This window comes from Festucalex cinctus, chromosome 7 (assembly GCF_051991245.1).
Source record: "Festucalex cinctus isolate MCC-2025b chromosome 7, RoL_Fcin_1.0, whole genome shotgun sequence".
In the NCBI taxonomy this organism is placed as follows: domain Eukaryota; kingdom Metazoa; phylum Chordata; class Actinopteri; order Syngnathiformes; family Syngnathidae; genus Festucalex; species Festucalex cinctus.
In genome coordinates, this window is record NC_135417.1 from 12,988,042 (window position 1) to 13,008,820 (window position 20,779).

The following is a 20,779-nucleotide window of genomic DNA, read 5'->3' on the forward strand; positions in this document are numbered from 1 at the left end:
CAACACATACCATGCCCTGTGTCGCTTCAGGAGCACGTTGGGACACGCAGTCGGGAGTCATCGCGGAGGCAGTTTTGAGAGATCTGACCCCGCCCATGCCGGTGCTATATGTACGAGCCGTACCGGCGGAAGAGCGGGAGCTCCAAAACACTTACGAGTGTCCCGTGTACCGCACTAAACATCGCGGATCCACATATGTTTGGACGTTTTACCTCCGAAACAGACAGCCTCCTGCTAAGTGGATTTTAGCTGGTGTGGCTCTGCTGCTGTCAGTGTGAATGCAAATAGTATTATTTCTGGCAATAGTATTACTCTGTAAAGTTTTGCGTAACAATGTATTTGTATCCATATTTTTTAATCGACATTTTAAGCTTTTAGTACATGTTTTTATTTTTGCATCAGTTTGATATTTGTTTGTGTCAGCATTGATCCTTTGACATTTTATTCCCCCAGAGATTTAAAAAACACCAAGATCCCAAGTGTCATGTTTAAAGCAGCTCATATTGTCCAGACACTGTTGAACCTATCGTACTGAGATGGTTCAATCTGTCCATGATTTGTTGAGAGCTTATGTCTTCATTTTAGGCCATGTCATTTTGGAAAGGGAGCGTATTTTATTGGAAGGTCAAGATTAAAAAAAAACGCTCGCTGGTTGCCCTCTACTAACTGAATGATACACAATGTCGTCTGCAGAGATCCCGGCCTGAATTCCCAGGAGATGATGTGCATGCTCGCTATTGACTTTTAAATGAGGTGCATCTGACATTGACCTTTTGTCCGGCTTCGGCAGAATACTAACAGACTAGTGTAATTCATTCAGCCGGGCCTGCGGAAGAAACCTATTCAAAGCCATTGATAGCTTTAAGTCAGAAGGCAACGCATCAGGTTACACATCTTTTATCTGTCCGTTCTCTGTCTCGATGAACCACAATAAGTCAGAAGCTCGCAGCCGTACTCCTTTTAAGCTAATTGAAAACGCATATGTGAAAAATAAAGGGTATACATATGAACAAAGAATGAATGAATAAATGTGTTATTCAACATCACTTTTCAGTTTGCGTTACATGCAAGTTTCCGTACGTATGATGTGAAAATGAGTGTTGATGTTCATGTCTGTGCTTCGGCTAATTCCGCCCTGCATCCCTTATATCAGCAAACACAATTGTGCGTGGTGAAAGATTGACTCTGTGCTTTGTGTATCTCACGCAGGAAATGAAGAAGTCGTCTTGCCAGTAGCATCGCTTCATTTGTCCTTCTCTTCCTGCCATTAACGTCCCACAGCAGCGAGCCAGTCATTTGATGACAGGCAAATGATAACGTGCCTGATGTATTTGGGTCGAAATGGCAGGGTACGCTGGGCCCGTCGCAGCGGGGGGCCGTGCCACAGTTAGTTGAGTTCAAGGCCAACAAGGACACCTGGTTAACGTCAGTAAGACTCTGTGCTGGTAGATACTGTGGAAATGCACATTTGACTTCTTCCGACTTCTTTTTGACCAGCAGTGCATGATGTTTTGCTGTGGGATGCAATTTATATTATACAATTGTGTTTAGTGGAAGGAAACATTTAATCAGTCAATCCGATGTCATCGCTCATGTATAAAAGTCACAATAGATAAGATGGAAAAATATTAAACATTGCTTACTAAATGCAAAGTACAACCCGCCCTAGAAATAAAAATTTGTAAAGGTAGATTTTTGTTCCAGCTGTTGTATTGCATCTTACTCGATTGTGTGCCTATAGTGTTATACCGTTTCCTTCAAATACTGAACATCTGTTTCTTTGTTGTTTTTAACGACGACGGTATGTTGACTGTTTTACAGCCAGAGATGATGAAGTGGCATCACTGGTTTGACATTAGTAGGTGAGTTTTTTTTGTTGTTGTTTTTTTTTAAAAGTTGTAACTAGTGATGTTCTATATACCACTTATTTTCAGAAAATTATTATTAAAAAACTTATTTAAAAAAAACAAAACAAACAATGACAAAGAAATACCTACAGTATATCACAATATAGAACACAAGGTGATAAACTCAAGGCCCGGGGGTCATATGGGGCCCACGAGATCATTTTATGTGGCCCGTTGAAGGCAAATCATGTGTGTCGACTTCATGCTTCTTGCTAATTGTCTTCACTTTTAACAACACTGAGATATGAGATATTCCAAGCATTTTTACCAATTTTACAAACAAACAATTATTTCCTGGCTTAGTGGCTTCTGATTTCAAAGCCAACTACCCATCAATTTATTGTACATATGTTATCATGTAAGCCAAGGCCATCATTTATTTACAGTATATAGGTACACTGTCATGGTAACACCCTCTGATGAACACCATAACTACGATGTGGTCCATTACAAAATTGAGTTTGACAACCAAACCGATTATAGAATTTTCCTTAAAATTGCAAAATATTCATATGTCAATTTTCTATTCTTGTTATCCGTAAATTTTCTAGAATGTTCTATTCTTATTTCTAGGTCCTGATCCTACAATGGCCACTAGAGGGCAGCTAATACTGGTGTTGGTCGCAGTCGTGAGTACCGAAACTTTATAAGGTCAGCAATCGGCCTGATACCGATACCAGCACACACCCTTCAAATGTGTTTTTCATAATAGCACCAGTATGCAAAGTAAAAATCACATTTTATAGTAATCGGGTTACGTTTATGAAAACTATTTTATTAGGTGCACACTGGGTCAATCGATGGTTTGCCATGTCACACAGACCAGTCAATACTGCACAAAAAAAATTTAACAGAATAAGTTCAGACAATAGAAATAAATTATTCTGAAACAAATAAATAAGATATACCCAAACATTATTTATGAATACAGTACAAATACAAAAAAAATATGCATTGTTTAACAGTCGTGACTTAAAATGTCCAAATAAATGGAATATCATCATGTACCTTCTACCGGGTCCGAACTCAAGATACATCTCGGGCAGCAGCAGCAATTGGTTTGAAATTAGAAAACGTATTTTTCTTTCATAAATTCTCACTAAATGTATGCAGAGCCTCTCGAAAGTGCTGCAGTATTTGACTTCACATTTTCTCTAAAGGGACATTGAACATCTTGCCCAGCTCCTCCCTACAACACGACACGACTATCCATGTAAACCATGAGATGAGATGGTTGAAATTGACTTTGTAGCACTCTATGGACAAATATTGTATCACAAAGCTGTTTGTATTCTAGTCTGAAGGAAACAATTTTGAGTACAATGTGGACCGATTTCAATGAGTTTGTCTGCTACTTCGTTATACTGATTGTCCACAGCATTTACTTGAACGAGAATTAAAAAAAAATGGTGCTAATTCATCACTTTTCATCCATGTTTTCACATTAACATTCTGCTCTAATACTGTAAATTGTTAATCCTTGATTGCACATAAAAACTTTGTGTTCAACTAAACTGAAGCAGATTTTACACTAAGTAAATACATTTGTTTTCAAATTTAGAAAACATTATTTCAGTATATATGTAGTTTTGATGACATTTTTATATGTAGTAAAGGTGGTGAAAGACGGGACTAAATGGAATATTATCATATCCATTTGCCAAATGCTGCCACCTGCTAGACATGCGAGTAACGGCAACAGTTTCAACCGGCCCTCTATATGCCACACAAACAGCAAGTTGGATGTGAAAATGCTGACAAATAATATTCTATGTACGATGTCTGTATGGCTGATATGTGGTCAATAAAACAACGCTTGAATTTGTGTTTTTCTCCTGTGTCAGGTTCAGTATTTCCTGATCGACTCGCTCTCTGTGTTGGTCGTTCAGCTGCGTGACCTCGGATTGCTGACACGGTCCTGAGTGTTAAAGAAGGCGGCTACAGTAAGTCACATGTCTTCCCTTTCAAGTCCGAGGCTCCAGCCTGCACGAAAGTTCAAACAGGGTCTGCTGATTGTCGACGATGTGAAGGTTCTCCGCGTAAGCGCGCACGTCTGCGCTGCTCTTTGGGCTCGTGACGTTTCCTGGACGGGTGGAAGGGAGAGCATTTGTGGTCATCTTCACATTTCTTTGCAAGGGCTTATCACCAAATTGGAGTACTGACCCAAATGATCTTTCTGACACTGTCTGATGAGACGGACCGTGTCTGCGATCATGTGCTGGGGAAGAGGAGTGACAAGCGTGTCAGGAATCGAATCAATGTGATCTTGTCTCTTTTGTGACTTACCAGCTTCTCAAAGTTTACTAGATTATCATGAAATGTCTTGTTGCCTTCATGAATGAATGTGATATCTATAAGAAAGAGAGCAGCATGTTTGGTTTTCAACTAGTTGAGGTTGTTGTCGCCGTGTTGAGGATGATGGTGGTACCTTTAAGTAGCAGAGGAAGAAAGGGAATCTTTGGCGCCTTCATCTTCTTGAAGGTGTCCCTGTAGGCTTTATGGTTCAGTGACGGATCCTGTGAAGACATTTTCAAAGCTAACGTGTGCAATACGCATGCACAAAAGATGCATTTGTTGTACCCTATAGTGAGTGAAATAAATGTCAGGAATTTGATATACCCATACGGACTTAGGGGTGTGAATTGCCTAGTACCTGACGATTCGATTCGTATCATGATTCACAGGTCACGATTCGATTCGATACCGATTAATACCGATACGAATTTATTTTTTTTCATTCAAATTTAGAAAATACTAATCAGTAAGCTTGTAGAGTGTAAGATTTATATGAAAATGTATTATTTATTTATCTGAAATTTCAGTCTTATAGAGGTTGTAATGTGTTTCATGTTTGAACAGCATTAAAATAAAATATCGAGCAGCCCTACTACTATGCATTCGTTACACGGTTTGAAATACGGTTTTAGTTATTATTTTAAGAAATGATGGCTTACATCTCTAACAAAAACGCAAAATTCACCTGCTCAAGGAGTAGGAAGGATTTTTAAACCGATTGGTTAGGACTGGCTGTCTGCAAAGGGTTATCTTATGGTCTTAATGAATATGTCTAACATTGAGTACTGTATCTTAAAAAAAAATATATTATGTAGTATGAAAATTAACGTTTCTGTAATGTTTTATTTTTTATTGTACTATTACATCCATGTCGAGTATGCATTGTTTTCAATGGCAACCTTGAAATACGCTTACTGTGATGCTCTCCAGCTCAGAAAACAGCTTTTTGAATTTCCCAGGAATTTTCTGCAGGAAAAAAACAAAAACACATATTACATGCAGTGCAAAATTGCCAGGATCCAAATAAATAACTAAATGAAATGTGTGATTGCTACCTCCCACGTCTGACTGAGGCGGCTGACAGCAGCAGTGTTCAGGCCCATTATAATGGCAAAGAAACAGTGGAGGTTCCTCTGTGCTTTGCAGCTGCCAAATGGGATGAAGTGAAATAAGGTAATGCAGTTCATTGATGAGCCACTAGAGGGCAGCATTCCCATAAATATGCCAGCTACAGTGCAAGGAACCAACTGCTCAGAGAACAACTGCACTGGTTTTACATGTATACATTAACAATTAGTATATTAAATACACTATATATTTTTTTTTTTTATTATAAGTACATAAACTGATCATTTAAATTCCTTTCTCCTCATTCCAAGTGAGACATGCTCATGTTTGCCTAAGTCAGATCTATTGTTTGTTTGCTTGATTATTTTCACGCCAGTTTGAAAAGTTGATCTTTTCTTCCTGAATGCACCGCCCTTTCCTGTTCAACTCCAAGCTAAACGTCAGCTTTTTACCCAGTGCTTAATTGGGGGCATTTATTAGTTATTTGAGGAAATACAAATGATTCCATGGATGCTTACTGGGCAGCTATCTTGATGAACTTCTTAATGAGCTGCACTCTTTGGCAGAGGGCCGTGCACATCAGCACTTCAGTCATCACCCACAACTGGATCTCATTGAATCGCTGTAGTAGGAACTCTAGCGCCGCCGTGTGGTTTCCACTAGTATGACGCCTGAAGGTGAAGTAGATCAGCTCTTGCTGCGAAAACAGAATCACATGGTTCAGGTTGCTAAATAGATAAAAGGTATAAAAAGATGTGAAGCTATAACATAGATATAAGGGAGGTTTTCTGAGACACCAACCATGGAAAATGAAAGTGAGGTTCTGGTACAAACCTCGTGAATGGAGTCAAATAGGGTCCAGTCAATGCTGCTGAAAGCTACAGCAACATCCCATGTGTTTAAACTAAGCATGTGGGCGGTCCTCAGTTGCAGTTTTGAGTTTTCTGTGAATGGGTTCTGAGGAGGGATGACAAAAAAAAAAGAAAAAGCATGACACAATGCAAGATCTACTGTACTGAAGTTAAGTCTTGAGACTTCACACCTCCTGTTCAATTATTTACACCTTACTCATTTACCTTGCTAGAAATGTGAGATTTTATATGCTTCCAGTGTCAATGTTCTCAGGTTTATCAAAAGTTCCAACCAACACAACACTGTCTTCCGATAAGAGTGTATTTGAGTAGCCTTAAAAGGTTTGAATAACAATTTGGTTGTTGTAAATGAATGGTCGACTTGTTGTGAACATAATCCGTATTGTGAAGTGACTGATGACGAGTTCTCCCTACCAGGACTTCAGCCAGGTCCTTTGTGCAAACGTGCAGCCTTCCCACCGGCTGCAGGGATGGGGAGAAAAGTGTGTCGTGAGGCTGCAGGAGGAGTCTGCCTGCAGGAGAGGAAATGTATCACAAGCTGCTCACATCAGGCAAGATCTGTCAAGCAGAGTACAAGAGATAGGACCCCGCTTGGAAGAAGGCAGGCACTGACTTAACTGTTTATTGATCCACTATAAAACGTGTCTCCCTTTTAAATGCGGCAGCCGATGCTTGTCCCCAATAATACAGCAGTTTAGAACAACATTAAATTAAGTGTGTCATCAAATCAGGAGACACAAATTTTACTTTTGATTAAGGTAATGGTCAATATATTGTGCATAATGTAGTTTGAGAGCAATGAAATGTGTGTTAGTATTATTTCAATTTCAAATCATGTATGTACTGGACTGAGTGGGTGTACTTCATCATGTTAATCACCTTGTAAAGGTGACCTTGTATAATGCAATGTTTACCTCCAGGATAAGGGACGGCCACAAGGACCAGTTCACCCTGGGAGATGCCCATCCTCTCAGCCACTGCTTGTAGCAACTCCTGAGCCACAGCCCCCGGATGGACCCTCATGCTCAGGTACGAGTCCATCGTGACGTACACGTGACACGGTACTGCAAACATGGAGTATTATTGTAAGCAGTGTATTTTCCATGCTACATTTCATATGTTTTTGTCCAAGATCCCTCCACAAGTAATCTCTGTATAGTTGCTTTAGACCAAATGTCATACTGATATCCAGTACTGCCTTTTTTCTTGTCAGTTCTCTACCAGTTGAGATCTTTCTCACTCAATTCCCAGGGACTGCGTGCTATTTTGCGTTTGCAGCTTTCAAGCGCGGCGCTTGTCATGATCACTAAATTAGCGCTTCCCTTGAGAGGCTTCCCGGCAGCTCAACATGCTGTTGCAACCTGTGTTTGCATTGTTTTTCACAGCCGGATCATAACTCGGGAATGTGCATGCCAAACTGTCACATTCAGTCCTCGGCAGAATTCCCAATGGCTGCTGAGGATATTTCCTGAGCAGAATAGAACCCATGACGGCAGGAATGCGTGTCTTTTTACCTTCCTTGCTCTGTCTGTGTGTGGCCCTGGACAGGACTCCGTTTTCTTTCAGGCTTAATTGCTGGAAGAGTGCTTTGCTCTGGAAGAAGGGGAATACGTGTTGAGAGCTGTGTCACAATGTAGAACAAGGCAGGAAGTGTGGCAAAAAATAAACCAGTAAGAACAGTACACTTTATAGGGAGTGGCCTGTTTAGTTAAATGAAAGCATTCACTCACCTTTCTTTGAGGGGAATATTCCTCCATCGTGCTGGAAAAGAAAAGGATAAATTAAGCAATAAAGCACCATCCAACACACAGCCAAGCATGTTTCATTATTTAGCCCCTGAAGTGGATCTTGTGGGGTTTTTTTTTCCTTCTTGATTTGCATAAATACATCTGCCACATTGTCTAATCAAAGCGAATGCGTGTATGGGTTCACTTCATTATTTCAAGTCAATGTCAAGAAGCTGAAGTGCACATTCCTTGGTGGATTTTTTATTTTTTTTTCCCCCCCAGACCTTTTGATTTATTCACATATATATTCTCCACATTTAGGCCTGATGGATAGCCCTGTGTCTGTTAGGGTCCTTTGCATCACAATAGGCATGTTGGCACAAAGCCTACCCTGAGGGACCCCACTGAGTGGGCAGCAGCCGTCCTGGCCTCATGGAAATATATTTCAGCATACAGCGCTGTGAATCATATGGCAGCCTTATGAAAGAAAGGCTTGGAGACAAGTAATGGAGTTAAGTTACTTAGCTCCTCGGAGCACACGGCAGGCTTTCTTTTGCAGAAAAGCTACTAGATTGTCTCAGTCTGCAATCTGTAGCACAAAGCAGCCAATTTTGTCCTCCCAATGGGCCTCATTGTAAAAAGCCCATAAATAGTAGAGTATGTCACTTAGTACCACCCACACAAAGTGCAGTGGTTGTGGTGGGTTTCCCTCTCTGGATGTGAGCAGGAATGAGTCAGTGCCAGAAAACAAAAGCAGCCGAATCATTTGCACTGGATCCTAATGGGCAGCAGGACACAGACTCCCCAGGGAGACTCTTGATTGGAGGCTGCGGTCCAAAGAAGGGAGTAGGAGGGGCGGTCACACATGGCAAAGTGTTTGTCAGCTGGGGGATTGCTACCTTCACCACGGAGGTCATGTTTGTTTGCTAGTGAGCAGGATTCGGCAACTACTCAACCAATTTACACAAAAGCATGTCCGCGGTGATATATTTCAAAAGTACGGGTGGCAGGTGATTACAATTTTTAGTCATCATTAATCGCATGACTTCAGTAAGTTAACTCACAATTACATTTTTATTTATTACATTTTTATTTATTTACATTTTTCTGTGGACGTGATGTGTCTGCTGTGTTGCTACTGGAATTCCCCCAGTAGAGGTTTTCCAAGTAAGGGGTGCTCATCCAAAAAAGAATGGCTTAAAAAAATTGGTGGCATTTAAAGGAACTTTAAATTAATGCACTAATTTTGACACCCCTAATTAAAAGTAATAAGAATTTTAATTACTATGCATCATATCTTGATTACTATGCATCATTCGTCTGCACGTCAGCAAACTAACTTTCTCGTGCTTTTTCACAAGAATTTTAGCGTTCTGTTTAGTTAAACAGACCCTGATTTCACTCTAAGTACATTTGTGAGTGCAAAGAGACAATATTAGTTATTTCAGCATATTTACAAACTTTTTTTTGTGACATTTGGTGGTGTGCCATGAGATTTTCCTTACGTAAAATATAATGTGCCTCGGCTCGCTATAGATTGCGAATGTATTTATCATTTGTGTGTGTATGTGCCAGTTCATGCATCTAAATCCGTTTTCTTTGAACAGCTCCGAAGAATTTGATGAATGTGCAGCTTGTTCCTCGCATATTTTCATGCAGAGAAACGAGATGTTGCAATGAGCTGCTGCTTCCATTGAAAATGAGTTTGCTCGTTATCATGCAAGGACAGAAAGTGTGCCAAAATGTGGCTATTAAAATTGCAGCCTCGCTTCGCTAGCTTCCTTTGCCTTTGCACAGCCTGGGGCGTCCCTTGCCGAATGTGGTAACATCACAAGGATTTATCACCAAAAAATAGCGACTAACATTGGATAAATGTCTTCAAATTTAATGCTGCACGTTGCTGTATTATTCCAAAATTGATTAACTACGTATGGAAGTGTTTTGTATTAGATTAGGCTTCAGTGTGGACAGGTTCTTCCTTCCCGTCACGGTATGTAAACCTGTCATTCATCTGATAGCTCATCTTTATTTTATTCCCCTCCATTTATGGAGCTTCAGTATAAAGAGCTCCCTGACTTTCATATTTCCATGCACAAAAGAACAGAACGCTGCGTTTCCTCGTCAGCTTCTGAAAGAATGCATTGATGAGAGCCGAAGAAGCTTTTCCTTTGTGCAGTGTACTTTCTCCTCTCAATGCTGCAGAAGTTCATACTTGAATTTGCTATACCACAACACGCAATATTGTTTATCAATGATTATCACTGATGACCAGATTATGTTACTCACTGCCTCCGATGCAGCTGGTAGAGCTTCTGCAGCTCCCTCAAATCCCTCTGCAAGACGGGGTGCTCGTAAAGGTCATCCAGCATGTAGCGGTACAAAGTCTGCAAGGAAAAGTCGATTTTCATTTCTCCCGTTTTACAACAACAGGTGCTGCTTTTTTTTCTTTTTTTTTTGTGTCAACCATTCGTCCTCTACCTTCATGAACACTTTGACATGCTCGTCCTCTCTCAGGAAGTCCCTGCAGAGAAGCATCCACTGTGACACCAGGTACGCTACTTTCTGTTTCCTCTCCAGAGCCTCCCTCGTGTCCTCTTTCACTCGGCAGCGCTTGCAGCAATAAGTAAAGATGCGTTAAGGCTTCAAGTGTGATTCTGACATAGGGAGCCTGTTGATAGTACTTGGTTGCTATGGAAGGATATTGTCCCAGAAGAGCTTGGCATAAATCACTGGTTGACATAAACACTGGGTAGGTCAGCAGAAAGTCATCCAAAAGTGTGTCTGTAAACGGAGACGCATCATTAGAATGCAGAAGAACATTTCCAGTGCTACTGGACCTTTGAAATTACTGTATCTCTGCCAGTATGACTCATTTATGAAATGGAGTCATTTCAAAGGAGAGCAACATGTGAGACATTTCCGTGACGAAAAGTCCTTCCAGCCTCTGATGATAGCTTCCACCAAGCCCAGTGAGGATTCTCCACTTCTATTTAGCTTAACAAGGCCAAACATGGCTTCATCTTCAATGGCGCACACCATAACCATCTCGGCCTGTAAATGTGCTGATAAGCCAATCACGTTAACGTGCAGGTTGAATCGCTGCAAACTATGATGGAGAACGACGGAATGTGCTTTTCTGCTAGTGTATACTGTATCCTCACATGTTATTTGTCCTCCTCAAGGTTGGATATGCTTACATGTTATGGAAAATTGAATAAAGGAAAACCTTGTAAAGGCAAGGTTTTTTTTTTCTTTAAAAATAATACAGTATCATGCCTGGTTGGTTTATAGCACATGTTCACACTCTCTATTTGATTGCTTATAACTCCGCACTGACACAAAATGTGATTGATGATTTTGTGTTTCATCTGGTATACATTTTGTTTATCTGTAATGTATTGATTTAAAAGAAATATAAATGTGTAAAAAGTGTCACATCAAGCCCCGGTTTCCCCATAACAAACATCACTTGATTTGTAATCACTATGACACCAGTTCATTCACATTATTTATTGACTATGTTTGAAAGATATCAAAGGTATTGATTGAGCTATAAAATAGTATAAATATTTCATGCCTGACAGCAACTATTTGCTTTTATCGTGCACCACAACGTTAAGTACGAAGCCAAACCTTGACAGTTAAAAGTCATCACAGATTCACTGATCCGCTTTTTTCAGTCATCCGTGGAATCAATCAGGCTGACAATCTATTTCAATAAGTACACATAACATTGATTATCACCGCCTCCAAATTAACCATGTTAATGTGTCACTTATTGATTACAGCTGCCACCAAGGAGCCATTCTCCATGTGTTAAAGCCTCAAATCGCTGGAACATTTTGTGTTTATGAACACAAAATATTCTACAGCACAGCAGCACAGATCTAAAATGTAATAAAAAAGGAATGCTGTTGTTTGATGGTGTGAAGTTATTCACATAGCGCATTTTTGTGCTGCTGGCAAGGGATCAATTCGTGGTTAATGCGTCCTTCACAGTCGCTTTGTGATTAGCCTCATTTCTACAGAGATCTTGCAAACAGACGCATCAGAGCTGTAACAAGGCCTCGTGCAAAAAGCCTCTTTGTCTTTTGCACACAATTCAAAGAGGCGGAATGCTAGAAGTGTTTGTTTTGACATCTCACAATCTGATCGTTAGATGTGAGACAACTTGCTGGACAGCGAAAGTTCACCTTCAACGCTACGGGATGCAAGAAGTTAGTGATAAGTGCCAAAATGGCCTCGCAGTGTATATGCATGTGGTGCTTTTGGAAGCTAATTACTTGTACAAAATATTGGGGGGTTTTTTTCCTGCCGTCTTTGAGTGAAACATTATACTGTATAGTATGTTTGATGCCTCTTCTCCGGGTACTCCGGTCTCCTCCCACATTCCAAAGACATGCATGGCAGGTTCATTGGGCGCTCCCAATCGTCCCGTCGGTGTGCTTGTGAGTGTGGATGGTTGTTGGTCTCTGTGTGCCCTGCGATTGGCTGGCAACCAGTCCAGGGTGAAACCCCGCCTACTGCCCAGAGCCAGCTGAGATAGGCGCCAGCAGCCCCCGCGACCCTTGTGAGGAATAAGCGGTCAAGAAAATGGATGGATGGATAGTATGTTTGATGCCAATGAGCATATTGAATAAGTCAGACCATTACGCGTCAATGGATGGAGATCAATTGCTGGCTCATTGCTGCTTTTCTTTTTAGGTATGTGGCGCTTTGACCTTGGGACATCAGCCCGCATGCTTCCTGTACTGAGCTTCAGTGCACTGATTTCATGCTGAATGATTACTCAACAAGATGGCTGAACTTAAAGGTAGATGTCTTTCTTGTCAATACATCGTGTTTGTTGCTCCACAATGTTCATTTCAACACCAAGTGCACACCACAAATCCCATGTGACTACATTGAGATCAATTTCATTCACTTCCTCATCAGAATGAGTAATGATCGCCGTCGAGGGGCTTGGCCCGCTTCCATCCCATTGACGGATCAAATGTGACCACAAACATGTACCAGGAATCCAAGTATGTAAATGTCTCCCTCTTCCCATTCTGGAGGTCTCCCCCTTGCCAGTCTCTGCAGGCTGCGTTCACCATTTCTCTTCCGAGCTTTAGCAACAGGGTTTCCTCTGCCTTGGCAACAGTGTCACATTATTATTAGAGTACCTGCTGCCACAAGGCATGAGTGAGTGCATTAGTTGACAGAGTGTGTTTCCATTCGAAAGCTTCCCGGATGAGAAAGCTTTTGAATGAGAAGAGCTACACTGAAAATTTGCGGAATGATTGCCTTCGATTAGGGGAAATAAAATGTAAAACAATGGTGACGTCCACGGGTGAGTGTGTCCCAGATGACTTAAAGTGAGCGAGGGTGCATCCTAGACGAATAACCAGTTAAAATCACAGGGCAAATTTAGACCATACAAACCATTCAAAATCACATTTGTATCTATGGACCATTTTTGTGAAAACCGTCTTCTGTTATTTGCTGAAAATCTCACCTGTTTACTTTTTATGTGCTCACACCACAATCCTTTCTGGAATTGCTCAACTTGGCATTGCAAATAACGCAGTTAGGGCGCTGACTCCTTTCACTTAACTCTATATTTATAGAACACTTTCAAGCAACTAACGTTGTAGATGGATCGCAGGGGCAGCAGTTATAATGAAAAGCGCATGGGCCCCAGAATTGAACCCTGTGGAACACCAAACATGCAATTGTGCATGTGAATTCATATTGCACATATTTGTCAATCCACTTTCTTTTTCATAGTATGAAGGGATTAAAATAATCAAGAAATCACGCAATGTACCTTCCCAACAGCCACAATTCGACCAAATCCCCGGCAGCACCGATAGGTGAAGCAAAGTAGCATGATCACCTGCAGCCAATGATGGCCAAGTGATGACCACGAATCATTTGAGTCAGTCAGGTGTGAGTCTTGAGGTCCGCCCAACACCTGAGACTGATTCACTGAACCACCTAGGTTCGATTGAACCCAGGTTAAGAACCATTGACGTAGATATGCAAGTCGAGATTTAAAAAAAAAAAACAGAACCTTTGACTTTGAGGCAGTCTTGCAAACTCTTGCTCACAATGATGACATCGCAGAACCGTATGAATGAGGCATTCCTACTCTAAAGAAGAAGCCAAACAGTAGTAATAAAAAAGGTGGAAGCTTCCATCACTGACCTGTGTCTTTGCCCTGCGTGGCCGCCTGGTCCTCCTCCAGCTTCAGGTCAGCCAGCAGGTGGTCCAGAATTTTCTCTGGGGTCCCTGCCACCACTGCATACCTGTCAGACACCACAGAGTCAGTGGACGAGTCCTCGTCCATGGAGGACAGCGAGCGACCGCTGCTCCACTCCTCCTCGCCCTCCGTGCCCTCGTCGTCGATGTAGCGGAAGTAGGGCACGTCAAATGTGGGCAGAGCGGACGACTCGACCCGGCCGGTACCGTCACCGCTGCTGCCGGTCCCCTCCTCGGACCCTTCCTCGTCTTCGTCCTCCTCCTGCTCCACCAAGGCGACGTGCAGCAGCAGCATCTCATCCCGCAGCAGGCTCATCCTTGCCCTCACGTTACCGTGGTTACTGTTGCATGCCCCCTTTAGCCTGCCATCCAGAGTCCTGTGCCCCCAACTCCCCACACTGATAGTCCAAACAAGCCCCCTCCCCTCCCAGAATGACTTGATCGGAAAGCCGAGAGCTCACACTTCCATGCTGTTTAAGTCCATCTAACCCGGCCCTACATGAGCGGTAGTTGTGATGGACGCATGTGTGAGAGTGATCCGGCGAGAACGATGAGAGGTGGAGAAAGCAGGCAGAGATTTGTGGAGCGTCTTTACCTCCTGTTCCTCGCCGCCGCCTCCTCTTCCTCCTCCTCCTCCTCCCGCTTCCCTCCACCCCTCGCCGGTTGTGACGCCATCCTCCGGAGGACCAGAACGCAGCGGCCCCGCTCCTGCACGCGCACTGCCTCGTCACTCTGGACAGGCTGGACATGAGAGAGGGAGAGAGGGGTTGTATTATCACCAAGGAGATTCCCCCACCTACTCCCACTCCCTCCCCGCATGTTCTCCAACTAACATCACTGATTTCCATCACAATGCTGTGTCAAAGCCTGCGCTGTAAATGAAGCCCAATTTCCACTCATCATTATTCAGGCTGTATCATTTGGAGCCCATTCAAGGATTAACATAAGTGGCTCATACATATTTTAATTACTGATTCCTGATGTCGGCTCTATTAAATTAGGACTGCTGCCTTCGGGGTCTCGGTGGTGTCGAGTTAACATCGTCTGCTGTCTCCTACCTGTCTTTATGGTTTTATATTCAGATTTGTCATGCCGAGTCAGCCAATCAGATAGAAATGTGAGACAGAAAAGGTCACCCCTGTTCCATCTTGAAATCGTATTGGGTTTGTGCAGCTAACGAGACAGTGTGGGTGGCAAAAGCGCAATAACTTCTAACATTGCAATTATTTGCAAGGAGATAATGTGCACAGCAATTACTACCTGTGTGTCATGCCAGGAAATCGGTATCTACCGTATGTGCATTATTCTGCTCATGACTGTCAAGTATTGGAGCTGCATTTTACAAACATAAGATCGGGACTCAAATCTAGGGCATGTTTTCCTTAAACAATACAGCAAATACAAATTAAAAAAAGACTGAAAATGTAATAACACTAAATTCATCTTGCTTGATTCTTTGTCAGCAACAACTTTACATTTATATATATATATTTATATATTGATGAAGTTCAGCTCTAATTACTGTATCGTACTTGTTCTACTGAGAAGGCTTTTGTATTACACGATACATTCAATGCACATAGACAAGTTTAGACATTAAATTTTGATCTATTTGAGTATAAGCAATTCAGATGATGGATGGTTGAATGTTCCAAAAGTATATTGAGAGACTTAAGTTTGGAGTGTTGTCGTTTTGTAAATTAGATATCAAAATTAAAAGACCCTGTACAGGTTATTCAGATTTGTTGCTAAACACATTATAATGTTTGAAGATAATTGTTGAAAATGTGCAAAGGCTTCACTATGTAGTACTGAATTTTGGAGATATGACGCTTCAGGAGCAAGGTGTTTTAAAAAAATAAAAATAAAAAAAACCACACCACGATACAACTTTTTTTTTAAGAGCTAGGTGAAAAAGACAAAACCAAACGATGGCACCGTGCAGTATGTTCCAGCCATCGGAAAGTTTAAGCAGCAGACTGCTCTGTTTGTCTTAAAAAGATGTTTGTTTCACCTCTCATCTGCGAAGGCTTCATCAGTTCATGTCACAAAGCTTGTTTAGTTGAGACCACGTCTGAGTTGGTGTGGAAAACCCAACTATTAATGCTCCAAGTTGGAGGCAAAATGTCACATTATTTTGCGATACAAATGACCATTGTTAAGATGACTAGATGACGTAGCATTCATTTGCAGTAGTAATTAATTGACAGTTAACAGATGAGCGGGTGTAGTTTCAGCACGTTCTATTTTCATTTGTATCTATTTAACATTCTTCTCGATGGTGTGTCAAATTTACAAGAGAAATTTATTTTCACTTTCCAGGGACTTCATACTCTAAATCTCACTGATATATCTCATATCTTCAAAGCATTACTTTTGGGCAAAATTCTACGACATTGTCATGGTAAGAGGCTCCATGCACTGTAAACGTCATTTTGTTGTTCCAGCTTGTAAGAAGGAACGGGATTCTAAACCACAATGGCAGGTTTGAAAGGATCACAGATATTGGCCATAATGAGGACTTCACTGTACGGCGCACGCACCGGTTCACCCTTTCACCAGCCGTCAGTCAGTGCAGCACTCATCTCTGTGTATGCAATTAGCTGTGCAGACGCCCTGCAAGTGGTCGCTTTTTTGTTGTTGTTGCCCTAATTGCCTTTTGCACAGAAGCGTTCAAGTATTGCTTGCAGACGCATTATCATTCATACAATTTGGTGTACATGAGCTACTATTCATTTTATCAGCAAGCCTTTTCATCATCGTCATTTTGACATGCAAAGATACGCTGTTGTGCAAATGCTACCAAATTGTTTTGATTTGACATCGAGGATGACTCTGCCGTGCAATCTTAGGATCGCTTGATACGTGTCACTCGTACTATACAAGCATAGTGTAATAAGGAAACGTCATAGCAAATACTGTATAGAGTGCGCAAAATTTCACACACACACACATCTATCCATTTTATCAAAGCAAGCTGATGTCTATGAAGCGAGTTTGTCAGCATCGCGCCGGTCAATATGCAAACAAACCTCTCCTCACGATGAATTATTGATCCAGCCTCGACGACGACACGCTGACTGAGCTTTGTGGTTATGTCAGTAAAATAACATTCAGTTCTCTGGAGTCCAGTTCTTGTAATAGGACATCAATCCTGCCCACTTGATGTCTTGACCCCAACGCTCATCTAGCGCTGAAGTCTTCCCAAAATGGACTTTGTCTGTAGAAGAGCGAGAGCCATGTGATTTGAGATCGTTTATTGTCTCTCTTTGTGTTCCAGATGAATTCCGCTTTCTGCTCGCACTGTGATGATGTCGTACATGGTACGGAACACTCAAAGGGCCTTGAGGTCCAAATTCCGCTCAGGGTTGTTCAAACACTAACTTGGCTTTTAAAGAAGCATTTGATGTTGACGAATGTTATCCCCAAACATTCCTTGCAGAAGTCTCTGCTCTCATGCTGGAAGCTCTCATCATATCACTGGTGTGCACATTATGCAAAGATATTTGCAGAGAGCAGTTCCAAGTTGCCACTAGCCAACAAGATGACATGTAAATATGAATTATATGAAGGATGAAAATCATACTAAAATCCTAACTAAATAAGATTGAAAGTGATTGCATAACAGTCAGGACTGAAATAGTCGTGCGTTCGCCATCTGGGAACTCTTTGATGCCCATATTTAGATGTGTGTGTATATGAGTCACATGGCTGGTATGCATCATTGAATTACTGTCAACTATTGCATTATCTGGAAACACGACTAGATAATCTCTATATTGGCCGTGTCACGCATTAACTAAGATCTGATAGGATAGCACATGATGGACATATATGGTACAGTATATTGGTGCACTTTATTTTCTGTTTACAGTATATAACAGCAGTATGAGAAGAGTTTATTTTATGCATGTTATGCACAGATTAGCAACGGCATTGTGCCGGCAAAACGTCATTGTGTTGAATAACAACAGAGATAAAGAGATTGAGTGTTTGGGGAAAAGGTGGAGGACCTGACGCACTCGACTCCACCCTGAAGCCACATAATGACCCCGCGTGGTGGTCTGGCCCACTTGCGTCAGTGCTTCCTGCCATTGTTGGCGCAGTCGAGCAAGCGCAAGCGTCCAGTCGGCAGGAAGCTGAGCCCGCCAGAATTTCAACCAATCAGAGGATATCGGCTTAATTCAAAGGGAGGTGGACATATTTTTATAAATAATATGTTCTATATATGTTCTATCAGGGGCAGCCATTTTGCCACTTGCTGTCAACTGAAAATGACGTTAAAGTGCCTCAGGGCTCAGGTAGCAACCAATCATGACTCACCTGTTTTCTGAATCTGAGCTGTGATTGGTCGTTACCTGAGCCCTGACTAATTTTGATATCATTTTTAATGGACAGCAAATGCCAAAATGGCGGCCCTCTGAGATGGATGATAACAGGTGGATTTAGTGAGTTAATTCTTATTCCACAAACACAATATTAAACCGAATGTCATGTTTAGACTAGTGGGGGCACATGCAACATGTTATTGTAAAGTTTTTTTGTTTTTGTTTTTTGAGGGGGGGAGTAAATGAAGAGCTCTAAACACATGAATATTACAGTATGTAATAGTATTACACATTTTTTTTTAATTATTTCTTTACAGTTTATATTATGTTTTGTTTTGTTCTGTTTTTTTTTGTTTTTTGTTTTTTTTTGCACAATACAGTGATAACTGATGTTGGTCATAAAAATGGTCACTGCCAAAATAATTCTGGATCTAACTGTACTGTGTTATGTTTCCTAGGTGACTTTACATGCAATACATTTTTCATTGAGTAATGTTTAGTAGTGCTGTAATATTATTATATAGCATTACCTTCAACTTTTGAGCTTATCTGGAAGAACATCAAACAGTATCATTCTAAATTGTTCCCAAGCGCCAACTTTGTAAATACTAAAATGTTACTGATGACACGTCACTGAGAGCAGAATTTCACAAACATTCAGGTGCTCGTATCTATCATCTGTAAAGCATTTACATCATAGAGTTACAAAAGTTTCTCACTGTGTCCCTCACCTCATTTGTCCTCTGTGGGCCCTTGCTGTGATTCTGCAAGAAGCGGCAACCATCCTTGGCCAGTCTCTGGACCATCTCCAGTCTGGACAGTTCCGAGTCCTTATCATGCAAGATGCACATTCCGCCCGGCTGCAGCGAAGGGGACGTGGAGAACATGTACCTCAGACCGCAGTCCCACGACATGGCCGCCTCGCCAAGCGCGATGACGAACGAGTACAAGTGGCAAAGAGGTGAGCGGACGCAAAATCAGGTCTGTTGGAAGCTCGATTGTCACGGAAGGCAAAATGTCTGGCAGTCCAGGTGCGTTTGCGCAAAGTGAATGGCACACTCCCTTCTCGTCCTTCCCTTGCCTTTCACTACAGGGGTGGGGAGGGAGTTAGTTGGGAACAGGGCAGCTTCAGGAAACATCTGGCCAGCCAAACACACCCAAAAAGGAAGTTGGAGAATCTCTTGAATGCAGGAGAGTCTGGATTCAGGACTGGGCAGGGCGCTATGTACTGGAAGGTCAAACATTTTCTTCACTCGGGCACACAATACAATAAGCAAATGTCAAAAACACATTTGTTAGGTTTTAATCACCCAACGAATGATGGACAATTACAAAGAAACATCACAATTTTAATCACTCATGAAGTTGGGTAAAGGTCACAAAATAATCTTTAGAAATTCGGGACATTTTGTTTTTATAAGACACATTTGATTTACTTAACTTCATATGAATGCATTAAATGGCACTGATAGTATGTTATGTTCATTTTTTGGGAATAATTATTACAACCTACCAGTTGAGCTTTTGTCATATGACAATAACATTTAATTTCAGCAATTTAAAGTGAATTAATTCCATGTTCAAATTGTCACCATCGTTATGAATCTTTGATTAATTGCATTGCAGGCAATATTTTATGCACCATTTTACATTCCAAACAATCATACTCGAATATACGGCATTTTTAGAATTCATTTGCATTATACTGCTCTCAGAATAACACATTTTAACCGCGTAATTTTAATTTTTAACATGACATCTCAACTGCTTTTAAAATTGATTAGTATGTGTAGTCAATGTGTAATCACATTTCTCCAGGTATTTAATTTGATCATTTCATGGGAACAAAACTGAAACGGAAAACTAATCAGCTTATATAACATTCAATATTTATTTCCCCCTCAAAATAAGACAAAATGCAGCCTTTGGGAACGAGGGGAGCTCTTCAATTGTTAGGCAGTCGGCTGAGTTCCATCCCGCAACAGTGCAAACATCCCCGATTCTACCTGTGCAAAATCCAACAAACAACCAAAACAAAACAAAAATAAATCCATCGACGCAGTTACAATGTTCTTTGCGCTAGACTTGCACTTGGCACAAAAATAGACTCCTCAATTTTTCAAATAGTAACAGTAGTCATAATAGTCATATAATTGTGTTTGTTTGCAGTAACGATAATTGAAACTTGTTTTATGATCGTCATCTTTTGGGTTGCGGTGAGATAAAAGGAATGTGACGTCACCAAGGACGTTCATTTTTCCCATATGGCCATTTGATCTTTTAGCGTTCGATCGATTTGTCCGCAGTCCGCAGCCAACGCTTGACTGGGTCCTGGCGAG

At 41.4% G+C, this 20,779-nt stretch overlaps 2 protein-coding genes across 4 annotated transcripts in view; one reads left to right on the plus strand and one right to left on the minus strand.

Annotated features, from left to right (window-relative positions):
- The window catches only part of LOC144022021 (dynein axonemal heavy chain 11), a 34,547-nt gene extending 33,501 nt beyond the window's left edge, over positions 1–1,046 (plus strand). For all 3 annotated transcript variants that reach the window (XM_077526401.1, XM_077526403.1, XM_077526402.1), the window contains one exon: positions 31–1,046. In XM_077526401.1, coding sequence (XP_077382527.1) covers positions 31–278 — 248 coding nt within the window. In that variant the 3' untranslated portion in view covers positions 279–1,046. The remainder of the gene's footprint in view (positions 1–30) is intronic.
- A 1,615-nt stretch (positions 1,047–2,661) lies between these two features.
- LOC144022508 (rap guanine nucleotide exchange factor 5-like) lies at positions 2,662–19,477 on the minus strand. The gene is made up of 18 exons (XM_077527372.1): positions 19,172–19,477; positions 14,708–14,853; positions 14,059–14,159; positions 10,572–10,650; positions 10,348–10,492; positions 10,156–10,253; positions 7,873–7,903; positions 7,657–7,735; positions 7,057–7,206; positions 6,557–6,654; positions 6,105–6,227; positions 5,789–5,967; positions 5,258–5,348; positions 5,118–5,168; positions 4,336–4,423; positions 4,194–4,258; positions 4,071–4,125; positions 2,662–3,990 (listed from the first exon to the last, which is right to left on the minus strand). Exons 1-18 carry the CDS (start codon positions 19,352–19,354, stop codon positions 3,872–3,874), a joined length of 1,881 nt encoding a protein of 626 aa, XP_077383498.1. The 5' UTR covers positions 19,355–19,477; the 3' UTR covers positions 2,662–3,871.
- Between the last annotated feature and the right edge of the window lie 1,302 nt (positions 19,478–20,779).